The sequence below is a fragment of the Meleagris gallopavo genome, chromosome 1, assembly GCF_905368555.1.
Source record: "Meleagris gallopavo chromosome 1, MGAL_WU_HG_1.1, whole genome shotgun sequence".
Lineage (NCBI taxonomy): Eukaryota > Metazoa > Chordata > Aves > Galliformes > Phasianidae > Meleagris > Meleagris gallopavo.
The window spans coordinates 28,828,547-28,841,684 of record NC_139404.1 but is presented as its reverse complement, the minus strand read 5'-3'; the positions used below and the strand labels follow the sequence as shown (position 1 = coordinate 28,841,684).

At 38.9% G+C, this 13,138-nt stretch overlaps 1 protein-coding gene across 1 annotated transcript in view; it reads right to left on the bottom strand.

Moving 5' to 3' along the window:
- The window catches only part of PDZRN4 (PDZ domain containing ring finger 4), a 245,593-nt gene that overhangs the window by 41,939 nt on the left and 190,516 nt on the right, over positions 1–13,138 (bottom strand). Inside the window, exons 4-5 of the mRNA XM_085219587.1 lie at positions 2,522–2,775; positions 1,257–1,359 (exon numbers count right to left, since the gene is read on the bottom strand). Of these exons, the coding sequence (XP_085075713.1) occupies positions 1,257–1,359; positions 2,522–2,775 (357 nt within the window). The remainder of the gene's footprint in view (positions 1–1,256; positions 1,360–2,521; positions 2,776–13,138) is intronic.

The window sequence follows — 13,138 nt, the reverse complement described above, 5'->3', positions numbered from 1 at the left end:
TATCACACCAAAACCCAACTGGGAAGAAATAATGATTTCACTAATCCCTAGCAATGATTTTTTGAGAAGTTCAAATAAAAGTTTGCTTGTTCTGATTGAGATTCACTCAGCAGATGTTATTTGATTTTTCTACTTCCTGGGGAAAAACTTGGATTCCCCAAGCTGCTAGAAGAAAAGAACAATGAGATGAACGTGTGGTAGAGCATCTTAGCTGCTAAAGATAAGATAAAAGTGAAGACACGGTATATTTGCCAAAGCTTTTGCCATTCATTTCATTTTCAAATGTCAAATAGTTATGTGAAACCTTTAAAAACGTTTCTTAAGGTACTGCAAACAGAAGGATAGGATATTTTAAATCTTGTATTAAAGGTATTTAATTACTTATAATCACTCCTGTTTAAAATACAGCAACATGAACTTATGCAAAGACTTAGCACTGTTTAATAATAAAAAGAACCATCTGCTTCTTATGCCTGCTTCTACAAATATTTTCTTCTTGAAATATAGCAGAAAACACAAAAATTCAGATTGACAGGCAAGAATACTATTCAGATGAAATGAAAATCTAATGAAGAACAACAACAACAATCATGTTATCATTTGGGGAAGCTCCAAAAATGATTTTCCAGTGATTCAGAAAGACATCCACCCTTGTCACTAGAAAATACAATACATTAAAAGCAAAGTGAGACTTGTGGTACACAGCACAATTTCTTGTAATTGTAATACTTATAATGTCAAATTCAAAGAGCAAATAACAGAAATTATATTCTTTTTCAAAGTTGTAACCTGATCTTTCAAATGCTCAAGCATACACCCAAGTATCTGCAAGACTAATCCCTAAGGCATGAGTAAAAAGGCCAAATAATTCTTAAAATTAGAGAGAAGTAAAAGAAGAATTAAGCTTCCAGCTACCATTTTTAATTCTGATTTTTTTATTTTTTTTTTTGCTTCAGAGAGCTAAAATTGCAAAAAGAATGCAGTTGAGTTACAGTCTCAACTGCACAAAGAGGGGATACGCTTAATAGGCATCCCAAACTTGTTTGGTGACACCCAGTGCAGAATTTCACTTCCACATTTCACATGCATAAACTAACTACAGTAAAGCTTGTGAAATTACACAGGCAAAAAAGAACATTTTCTGATATTAATTATTTTCACTTTTTCTTTTTTCCCCAGAGGAGCCTGCTATCACCTGTGCAAATACCGTATCTATAATAGCAGAAAGAGAGATTGCAGTGTGCCATTGATCTTACCTCATACTCAAAGTCCTCTGCTCTATCTGCATCAGCAGGCAGGCTGGAAAGATACTCATTACCCTCATAAAATTCATGCTCCACTGGCTGAAGAGAATGGCAGCTATGTAGAACAAAGCAGTACAAAAAACAGTAGATGAGATAATTTGTTTTTTAAATTAAAAATGATTTTAAAAAATCACAAAACCCCTGCTCTGTAGTTTTCTTATCTCTGAAATATTACTCTCAGTTGCCTGACAGCCTGAATAAAATATGACCTATGGAAGTAGAAAGGGCTGTTTTCTTTTCAAAAGCTCAGATTGTAGATTAGGTCATTTTGCTGGGTTCATCTTTTGTTAGATTTGCAGAGAGTGATCTCTTAACAGGGTCTGTTTCAGGCCAAACTACTTAATTATGAACATTTGGAATTCCTTTTGCTCATTAATGTACCTAACTACACATTCATATGCTGCATCATGATCAGTGCCAACTTATCAATCATCTCGTTATAAAAACATGAACATCTTCAATCTACAACCCACATCAGGCTCAAAGTTGTTCAAGTGCTCGCATTAAATGCTTTGCATTATATGGCTTTGTTAAAGCGATTACAGAGTGATGAAGGGCACTTGAATAACTGCACATTTTAGAATGTCGGTAAACTGAATGGTTACATGAGTTTGAGGCACAAAGAATGAGATCTTCACAACATGCACTTAGGTACAGCCTTCGATCCCAGGTGTGGATCTACCTCAAACCCTTTTTTTTAAAATGATATTTGCATCCAACTACATTTCAGAAGATGCTAATTCAACGAAGGCATAATTTAATTCACATTATATGCCACATGAAAGGTGAAATTATACTTTCCTTCTCTACATTTTTGGAATTGCCTTAGCTAAGGGGGACCTTTAATAAAATAAAATAAATTATTTTTCCTCTTTCTTTAAGAAGTTTGAAATAATAGAAAGTAACAAGACATCTCTTTATGTGCTTTATAAGTCTTTTCAATACTTTCGACCACAGAACTGTTTTTCTTCTTGATCAAAGCTTAAGGTTTAGATGAACACTGTGCATGAGCTTGAGCACAAAGTAAGTGCATTCCTTCAACAACGTTCCTTCCTGAGATCTAATGCATGAGTTGAGGAAAATCATCAGTAAAGGGGGCAGCAATTACCAACAACATCTATAATTTATTTAAACTATTCCTCTGACTTTTGTAAAAGAAGCTAAAAGCAATTGCAATGCCTTAATATCACTTGAAAACTACAGAAGATAAGCCATACCTGTCTGAAAGCAGAAAGGGGCAGATATCAGGAACAGGAGGTGTGGAAGGCCTTAGTTTGGCCAGAGCCATAATGTGCTCAAAAGTGATGTCAGTCTGAGTGCAGGCATCCACAAGCCGTACATCCTGAGAGCTACCATGAGCTTTGCTAATTGGGGCTCTTCGTAAAACCTGAACTACAATTGGCTCCTTAGCATTGCGAAAAGCTTCCACTGCCTCTTCATGAGTGGCCTTGGAGAGGTCCTTCCCATTGACCTAGAGAAAAACAGAAAAATATACCAAAGATCACACACAAGAGAAAAGGTAGAAGAAAAATGAGGGTGTAAAATATAGGTGGAATAATTACTTGGCAATACATCAAGTCATCTGCTGACATTGACTGAACCTTCTTTTGGTAGTCACGCAAGAGAGGAGATAAGGCTGGAGAATAAATAAATTCTTTAATCTATGATAGAAAATAGGAGTGTTTTGAACTGTCACAATGGAATCCCAAAACAGCAAAGAAACATTTAAAATTAGTTCTCTCATTTTATTTTATTTCCCTCATAATGTACAAATGAAAATGGAGGGGTGTCTTTAATTTTCAATTTCAACATTTTCCATGGCGTGCAACCATAATAAGGGATTTCTGGCATGGTATTGTTATTAATGCAGATGTCAATAAACACATCTTGAGTATCTGAAAAGAAACAAGGCCAACTTTCAGTGTTTTGCCACTTATCAGCTATTGCATTCATACAATAATTAAGGCCAAAAAAAGGAAGACTTGACTGACAGTCAGCTGCTGCTATTTTAAGGAAAGAGAAATCTAAGACAAACAAACTGAAGAATTTATTTGCTACAAACAGACAACCAGTAAAACAGAAAATTGTGCTGTAAATGCAGCACAGCTTGGGGAAAATAAAAGACTGTGTAGTAAGGTTTCTTTCTGCTGCAAGTGAAGTAGCAAATTCCTCCAAGTCCAAGTGGGGTCTTTTGATATTAAAAAAAGGTAACTTTTTCACATGAAATCAAGCATTAAGGGAGAACTTGACGAGAATCATCCCACTACAGAATGCAATGATTAATTTGCCAACAGCAGCCAGTATCTAAGCCCTAAAGGACAGTGCAACATTACAGAAAGTTACACAGAAACTACCATTCTGCATTGTTTTCAGAGCCATGGGATTCCTGTCCTGTTGCACAGCATCAAACTGTTGTGAGCTGCTGGTGAGGTGAGGTGATCCTGTGTGGTGGTAGAGAGGTATTATTTTCAAGAAAGAAATGTGAATATCCGAATAGTACCAAAGATCAATTTAAATTTATATCCCTGAGAAAATCTCCTCACTGACAGCAAGTCAGAAATAGGATTCTACTTCAATATAATGCCCAAATTTACTTTGTTATATAGACTATGAAGCCCTAAAACTTCTCCTTAATGAACTAACTCTAAGCCCTTCCCAGACATGGGACAAAATCCACCAGAGACTTTTGCTGAAAACAAGATTTCTTTGCCACATCACTCTTTCATTAAAGAAATACCTGGAGCTTTCTTGTCAAAAAACAAACAAACAAACAAACAAACAACAAACAAAAAAACAAGAACAACAGCAGCAAACTCAGAAGACCCACTCAGCACAGTCAGCCAGTAGCAGTTTTAAGTCTGCCAGGAGAAGCATTTGCAATTAAACATGTCATATTTGAGGTAACAGGTGTAACCATACTTACTCAGCTGTATGGTTATAATAGAGTTGACCATTAATTACTTATACATACCAACTTGATGCATTTCCAGAGTGCATGCTTGAGTACAGTGTATAACCAGACTGCCTTCATGGCCATGTCACTCATGAGGACAAGAGAAATGAGGACATACTGTAGCCTGGTCACCAGTGCAAAGATTTGATACTGTATGTAGTCATGAGTAGATTAGAAATGTCCTAAATAGATTTCTTTACCTAAAAACCCTCAAAACTCATGTGCTGAATGCCTGGGAGCCTCAGAAGTACTATACAATGTAACCTAGACTGTGATCACCTGATTTCAACGCATTTGTATGAGGGCTGCTCTGAAAGAAAAAGCCTCCCACTTTATCATGTCAGTCCACAATGCCATAGGCAGATGTTAGTGGTATGGCAGTAGAGGTGGAACCTTCCCACCAATATTCCATTACATTTTATTGCTGTGTGACAGATGGCAGCAGAGGGGCAGTCTGACAGAATGGCATCTCACGCTGAAGTGTATAAAGCAAAGGTGTGCCACTGAATTCCTGCATGTGGAAAAATTGCAACCACTGACGTGCACTGAGGCTTGTTGAATGTTTATGGAAACAAAGCAGCAGGTCTATTTGCTCTACCAAGTAGTGTTATTGTGCCTGTTGTATCTGTTGTAGTTTCCATGGAAATAAATAGGAGGTATTACTTTCTGAGTGACCTCCATACTATTTCTCTGACGACTGAAGCCAGAAAATGTTAAGATTTTATCTTTCAAATTATAATTCATCCAATTACAACATTTGGTTATGTTAAACTAAGTTACATGCAGAAATATCAGTGATGTACAAGAGGCAGTGGCAGCATGCTTGAAAAATAAGTTACGTTACGAGAAAATGAAAGAAATTTCCCCAAGGACTCAGCTCCTGCAAACCCTCTCTGATAGCACAAGTTACACTGCCAGGGCGTTCAGATTCAGCCATGTCTATTAGAGGCAATTAGAGATAAAGCTTCAAGTCTGGGTCTTCCAGTCACTCTTCAGCTCCAGCTTCTCCTCTGCTTCATTCCTGCTTCTAACTCAGATCCTATCAAAGAAACAATTTTCCACAGTTTTCACAGTTTTGGCAGCTTTTGTGAAAAGATTGTCCTACAGGCTTTCTGAATAACTCTCATTCCCAAGGCTTTAGGAACATAAAAATTACTTTCCTGTCTTCCCAAACCTTTTCAATACTTTTAAAAACTTTCTGATAACAGACGTGGTGTTTCTCCTAATAACAAGTGTATAGGAAAAAATACAATATATTGTTGTATCATTTTCTTTTCCTATTCAAGTAATAAGGACACAATTCTGTCATATCCCACCTGAATTACATGGTGATTTTTGGCAGAAACTGACCATTTTATCACAGATTTGTATCAGCAAAATGAAAAGATATCTGGATAGCATACAAAATATATATTAGATTATTTTGGAATATCAGAAGCTGTGTAATTGACATCAGCCAACACCTAGCCCTTAGTCTGAGGAAACAGACAGAAATACATGCTAATGCCATTTACATGCAAATTTTATTTCCAAAGAATATTAATATTTTAAAATCACGTAAATGTGAAAAATCACAAAAGATACACATTTTCATTTATCCTGGCAACATATGGCTGACCTCTATTTTCATTTAAATGCCTGTTTAATTTAAAGACTTTGAAAGCATTCCATCCTTTATGCTGGTTTCTTATGCACTCTGGACACCTAATACTTGTTTAAATTGTCACTTGAAGTTCATCAACACACTCTGTCGATCTGCATAAAGGTCATCTAATTTATGAACACTGCCTTTCTCAGAAGAAAATCTATAGCTGTATTACTCTAGGCTGGCAGCTGTCCTGCCCACTTGGGGCTGGAAAGAGTGAATTTATTTTAAAACCCAAAGCCAATACTACAGATGGGGCTGGAAGCTCTCTTCACTCAGTTTCTTTAAGGTTTGTCTGCTTCCTGCATCATCCCCTAACTTAACACTCACATATAGTTACCCTGGGAGGTGTAGACTGCTGAACACTTATTTACAGCAAGGCACTTACAGGTTCTTAGTGGACGATTAAATAAATTCCTTGCCTCAGAAAGGTTATTTTCAGTGGAATCTAGGGTACTATTTTGAATGGATAGAGAAATCATTCACTTTTAACAGTCAACACAAAGACATGGGAATACATTTGTTGCAGCAGATGGGCTAATTAATCCACAAGCAAGTTGTGAATGTTAAGTAAAGAATATATCTTTTCTCATGTAAACCATCCTCCTGCCCTGTTTGATTAAGCTTCTGTTTAATGAACACTCTCCCCCCTTTTGGACACATTGCAAAGTCTGGGCCACTTGTCAGCATCTTCCCCAGAGCGACTGGTGGCCGCTGCCTGGATGCTGGCAATCCCCTTGCTCTAAATCGAGCCACATGCAAAACTTCAACAGCATCAGAAAATAAACATGCAATCAGGCTTTGTTTTTCATGCACAAATCAGCTGACATTGGCCAACCTCCATTTCTAACACCAGTACAACAGCACATAGGTTTATTCCCACACATGCAGAGGTGGACAGCAGAGAAGGACAGAGGAACTGGAGTAAATAACAAAATACTGAATATAAAAAAAACATCAGCAGATGGTTGTTAGGTTATTCTTGCACTCTGTACTCTAAAAAAAAAAAAATAGTAATATAACAGTGCTTCAACTAAGACTGCTTCCAAGATTTAAATGCTTGTGGTTGAGAAATGAAATTCCCTCATCTTTAAATGTTTTTCTGATGTTGGCGATTTCTACTAATGCTTCTTGAATGAAGAGCCAGAAATACTGATGTTTCTTGTAGTCTATACTTCATACTATGTATGAAAAGAGAAAAAGGAAAAGAAGGAAAAAAGAGAAAAATATGTGTAATCACATGAATGCAACCATCACAAAAGGTATCACAGTAGCAGCTTAAGAGATTAACTCCTCTCTTCAGCAAATAGCTTGCATATGCAACTTAAAATTTAAGACTGGCTCTTCCGAAGTAAAAACCTCGGAGACCTCCTGTTAATCAGTGAGGGCAAAGGAAGAATAACCTGAGCATTTTGCTAGACCAGAGACGTCCAGCCACAAGGGCTTCCTGGAGAAATGACAGAGATAGTGTCTGACGTGATGATGGAGTTCACAAGGCTCACTGTCCGGGGAGATTTCAACATTCATGCAAAAGATGCCTCTGACCTGACAGGTGTTAAATCTGCTCTCATCACGACAGTTTCTTCACCTCCAGTCTCTGCCCCTAAAATACACCCAGGCAACAAAATCCCAGGGTGCATCCTTGGATAGAAAACTGGCAAAAAAAATTGAGCACCGTGTCATAGTTCGATCAGTCCTTTTTTTAGGACAAGAATTTGAGCTCTCCCTAACTACAAGAATAAAAACAAAGAAAAAGAAGGAAAATATACCATCTTTCTCCCAGATATAAAGCTTTTGTTACATACAGACATTTTAGAAAACTTCAATGCTAAAGGCTGCCAAATTTGAGGCTCTCCAGATAGAACAGGGGGCACAGGACATGTGGGCTACCAGTGATACATGGGCTTCAGAGAGAACACTGCAACTCTTCTGCTAACCCAAATGTTCATCTACAGAAATGGCATTCAGCGCACTGACCTTTTAGGTTATAGTTCAGTACTAAACTGCATTTCTTGAGCAAGTTAATCTCTAAGGTAGCAAATACAGTCATTATCCAATACCACTATCTCCATCAGGGTTCAGGGAAGTTCAGTGAAGGGACAACTTTTATTATTCTGGTTAATGACATTTCCTCTTCCTCAGCCACACGAGTTAAATGATGTTTGTTCCCATTTGATCCTTTGTTGCCCTAATCGCCCAATCATGTCAGCCCTTCTGAAAGCAACAGAATCACACAATCATAGAATGGTTTGAGTTGGCTGAATACGCAGGCTCTAGCTGTTTTTCCTCAGGCTGTTTTTCCAAAGGCTAAGTTCTTCTTGTAATAAGAACTAATTTCCTATTTCCTGAACAGCTTAAGCTTGTCCTATTTGCTACTTTGTGTAGCTGGTTCAACATCACTGAACAGACTCCGGCAATGGTCAATACTGCAGCCGCCTGTGCATTTTCCTATGGGTAACCAGCATCAGTTCAATTTCCCAATATTTAGCAAATACCTACTGTGTCTGAAAAGCCTGTGCCTAAGATTTAAGCTAAGCAAGAAAATATAAGTGTTAAAAAAATTTGTAAACAACAGAAATATGCCTGTTTCCACTTTGTAAAGCATCTTTCTAGAGAGAAACTTCCCAGGGACTTCCTAGTGATTTTGAGTATCTAAACAGCAGCTGTCATAAGAAAGCATTCTTCTTTCAATTGACCTCAAGACTATGCTTCACTTTGTTCAGATGTCCACTGTGATTTGTGGGTAGGTCTGACGGCTGCAGCTCTTCTCTGTGAAGGGTTGGATGCATCCCCAAAAGAGCTGGACACTGCTTGAAAGTACTGCGTAACAAGCTACCCTAGGAAACTCAAAAGACTTTTAAACTGGAAAGAATGCCTCAGGTAGATGTTCTGAGAATGGAGAAATAATTCCTATCACAAGTGCAGTATAACACAGCAAACTAGTGAGCAAGAGGTAACGCAGAAGTGCTTGAGCAAATTTGCCTCTCCATCAAATACAAACTTGATGACAAAATTAATGTCTAATTCTCCTCGATGTTACCTTCTTTACCCAGTCATCTCTACCTAAAACAAAACTCACTGCAACATGTGCTTCCCAAAACGTTTGGTGCAGAACCCCATTCTTTTGTGAATGGAAAATCAAATCCACCAGAAGCAAAGAAATCACAAAGCCCTTCTCCCTCCTTAATGAGGAAGTTTGATGTTCTGAATAACAAATTTATCCTTACTTGCAGTTAAGGTATCAAGCATAGTAAGACGATGGTATTTTAGATGCATGCCTATACCCTGCTTCCAGCTGGCTGGGTTAAGTATAACAACTGTATATGAACACCTAATTCTTCTCTGGCAGCGTGTAGAAAATCAGGCAAAATATCCACCCTAGGAAAAGACAGCAAAAAAGAGACACTCAGCGTTTCCATGTCTGAAGTTTCTTTGTGGCTCTGGACCTTCACCTTGAAGTATATTTGAGAAGAACATTTGGATGCTACAATGCTGCGTTAGCACCACCAGGAAAACTACATCTGCTACAAGAAGTTTGAAATCACTACCGAGGTAGCAGTGCTAAACTGTGCCCAAAACGTGATCTCAGTTCCTGTAGTTCATAGCATGGCACTTGACAGTTCGTGTAACTGGAAAATAGAATATTCATCTACTCACTACATATTAGAACAATGCAAGTGTCACAGTTCTTTCGGCTCCTTTAGCCTTGAACAAGGGATAGATCAGAAGTTCACCTGAGTTACAAAACAGCAAGCGGATATATCTGCAGTTTTCTTGGTTTGTGAGCGAAATGAAAATGCCAAATTAAGTGTAAGAATCAGTGAATCATTTTCACAGTGAGCTGCTCAGAAGCAAGTGCTGGAAGACATGAATTTGTGAGCAGCCATTCTTCTTTTCTGACTCTCCATACACCCAGCAGAGATGTTACTGGCCACTATGGACATCCTTCTTATCTCTTCCAGATGGTACTCTCAATCTTGTTCTCCTCCTCTCTCTCCCCTCTTCAGCGTTCAGCTCTTTTCACTCTGCCCTCTCTCTTTCACTGCAGATCTCGCTTTTGTTCCCAAGATTTCCTTTCTTTCCTCTCCTAAACGCTTCCCCTGCTGTCTGTCTCTAAGCGTGGCTCCTTCCAGCAGGCTGGGAGCACCAGATTTTGTCACCAACCCACCATGACAGCTGGACAGTCCCAGCACTTGTGAGGTTTGCCTTTATCAGCACTGCCCAGTACAACTCCAAAAGCTCAGCTAACCCAGATGGTGATGTAACAAGGCTGGAGTGTATTTACTACGTAAATTGCTTTTAATATTGACAAACAGTTTTTCTGATGATATTAGGATTATGCCTGAGGGCAATAAAGACTAAACTAGCTGTGGCATGCATAAAATATGTTATGTTACTCCTTGATGTAATCAGGCCATCATTTATTACATTAATTATTGCAACTTTTTTCTTTTTGTGGGTAAGACCTTAGACAAATCTCTCACCAGATCTACCGCATGCACCAGCCCTTTGATGGTAGTGAAGAATATAATCAAAGTCCAGTGCGTGTGCTCAAAGCAAATCATTTTTATCACTAAGCCCCTGCATTGAATGCTATATTCTCCTGTGAGCTTTATGGTGTTTGCTCTAGCACAAGCTCACTGTCCAATTTCTTTTCCAGGGTATGTATTTTTCTCAGAAAACAGGATCTGAAAAGGAGGTTGCTACTGAAGTTTTAGGAGATCAAATTAATAACATTCTTTAATTGTCTGCAACTTCCAAAGAATAATGGACAAGGCTGAATGGCAGATTTCAGGCATCTGTAAAAAACATGTTACTTTTCTCCTGTCAGGGAATCATATCCTACATTTCACTAAAAAGAAGAGTCTCTCTTTCACCTTTAGAAAAAAAAAACAACCTTCCATGAACTCAGCCAGGGCTGGCACCACTGCATGAGTGTTACACTTATCACTGTCATAACAGTTCATCCACATTCACAGGCCTGAAACTCCTGCTCTCCTCCGAACTGAGTAGTTTAAAAAGATAGATGGCTACCTTCTGGCTAATTGTGGGGTTCTCTCATTACTATGAAAAGACTTTTTATATCTCAAGTGACTTTATAAGCAGTGAATAATTAGACTTAAAGTCTTTGGAAAAGAGTCCACTGATCAAATGCTAGGATAACTTATGGGTATAGTGACCTTTTCCTCAGCAAGATACTCCAAACTGCTGCTGTTGGCACATTATTAAAATTCCCCATTTAATGCATGCAGTTAAGCATAAGGCAGATTTTATCCTCTACTTTTAAATTCAATTTAAGGTAGTCCAGTGAGAGCTAGAGGACTAACTGCCACCTGCTCCAGCAGTGTGGGACCAGGACACACAGCAGCAACCTGCTCAGCTGGCGAGCCCTTGGTGCTGCTCTGAGTGGTGCACTCCTGATCTCCAGCAATTCCTGTCCCAGCCAGGGAGCACATTTCCTGCCCACACATCCACCAGCAACCACCAGCACTCTGGGCTTTTTCTTAAAAGCAGCAGCAGCAGCAATGAGCAGCTGACAGCACGCTGCCTCCAGCCCATCCAGCTGGTAAGTAGGATAGTGCCTTGGCCAAGAGGGTGCTCCAAGAGCCAGTGTTTCATACTGTAAAAAAGCAGTGAGGTTAAACCCAGCAACAGAGCACCAGGCCTAGTCCCCTCCCTGATTGAGACATGGGGTACTGTCCCAGCTGACTGAATCCCAAAACCTGCTGGGCCTCCAACCACATGCAGTGCTGAGCCCTCAGCATTTACGTTTGCTTTTCTTTAATGAACATACAACAGACTTGCTCTACTTTAGCATTCATTCCTTAATGTATATCTGTTTTAAATGCCATTTTGAAGGAACAGAAAAGGCTCCTCTCCCCTTGGAATAAAACACTGAGGGTCCTTTTCAGTCATTTTCCATTCTTATCTCACACTGCCTTGACACTAATTTGACACTGCTGTTCTCCATTTGTTTTCATGGCTTAACTCCAGAAGCAGCATATTGGCAAAAAATCCTTCAACCTTTTACAAGACTAGATGTTTTAAAAATACTTTTCACAGGCTCACACATTAGCAGTGTTTTAGAATTAGGGTCCAATACAGCAAGAGGTCACAATAAATTTTAATTTCATCCTGCTTCTGGAACAGGGCATATGGCACAACTTCTTTAATCTCTTTTTCAAAAAAGTACAAAATGCAAACTCAGAAGAACTCTTCATCTGATAAAATAAAGCCAGTGACAGGACTTTACCTGCTATCCAAAACACCATTTCATCTCTTTGCACCAAATAGTTCCCAGCAGCTCTTAGGAACAGCTTAGCAACCACTTCTATTTGAGTATCAAGAAAGCAGGTAACGCTGACAATAGCATCCTTGTACGTGTTCAGTTACACACAATGAACACAAACAAAACTGCATACAGAAGCATATTTAGAGAGATAACTTATGAGAGAGATACCACAATGATCTGTAAGATCCCTTCCAACCTAAGCCACTCCGTGACTCTTATAAAAAATGCTTGTGTCTGTTTCTTTCTTCTTGCTTCTCTCTCTTCTACCTTGATACTCCTTTAAAGACTATTTAGCCATGTAGGATTTCTTTACTTTTCTACTGAGTGATGGGTTACTGTGCTATCATGAATATAGTTTTTAATTTCTGAAGTTCAATTTCCACATTCCCTGTTTGCAGGAAAAATTAAGTGATGTTAATGTGAGGAGCAACCTAATTCTATCTATCTTATTTATACAGCACTGTGGCTGTGTATATGGTGTCAGCAATAAGAGCTCCAGCTCCTCCCTGGCTTAAAACCAATTACAGCTGCTATTGCTGTCCCAGTGTTTCTATGTTTATTCTTCCTTCTGGAGTCTCTCTTTCTATATCTGTCTTCTCTCACCATTTTCCCTCTCAGTTTTATTCCACCTTCCACTTTGGCTTTCCTCTCCTTCTCTCACTCCTTTTATTTCTTTTTTCACCCTGTGTTTGGTCTCTGCAGTGCCAGCAGCAGCAGCTGCTCCTGTAAAACTTTAGCACTTAACACCTGCAAAGGGAACTTTCCCCTTATGTATAAGACATTTCCATGTAGGATTCAAGAGACAGCAAAGCTGTCTGCAAAGAGCTGCCCAAACACCTGCAAAGGGCACTTACTGAGGAAGTTCCCATAGGACCGCATCAGTCTCCTTTTCCCAGGAAGCTCTGGGTGCACGGTAGAACTGTGCTGCAGTTGCTGCTCCAGCA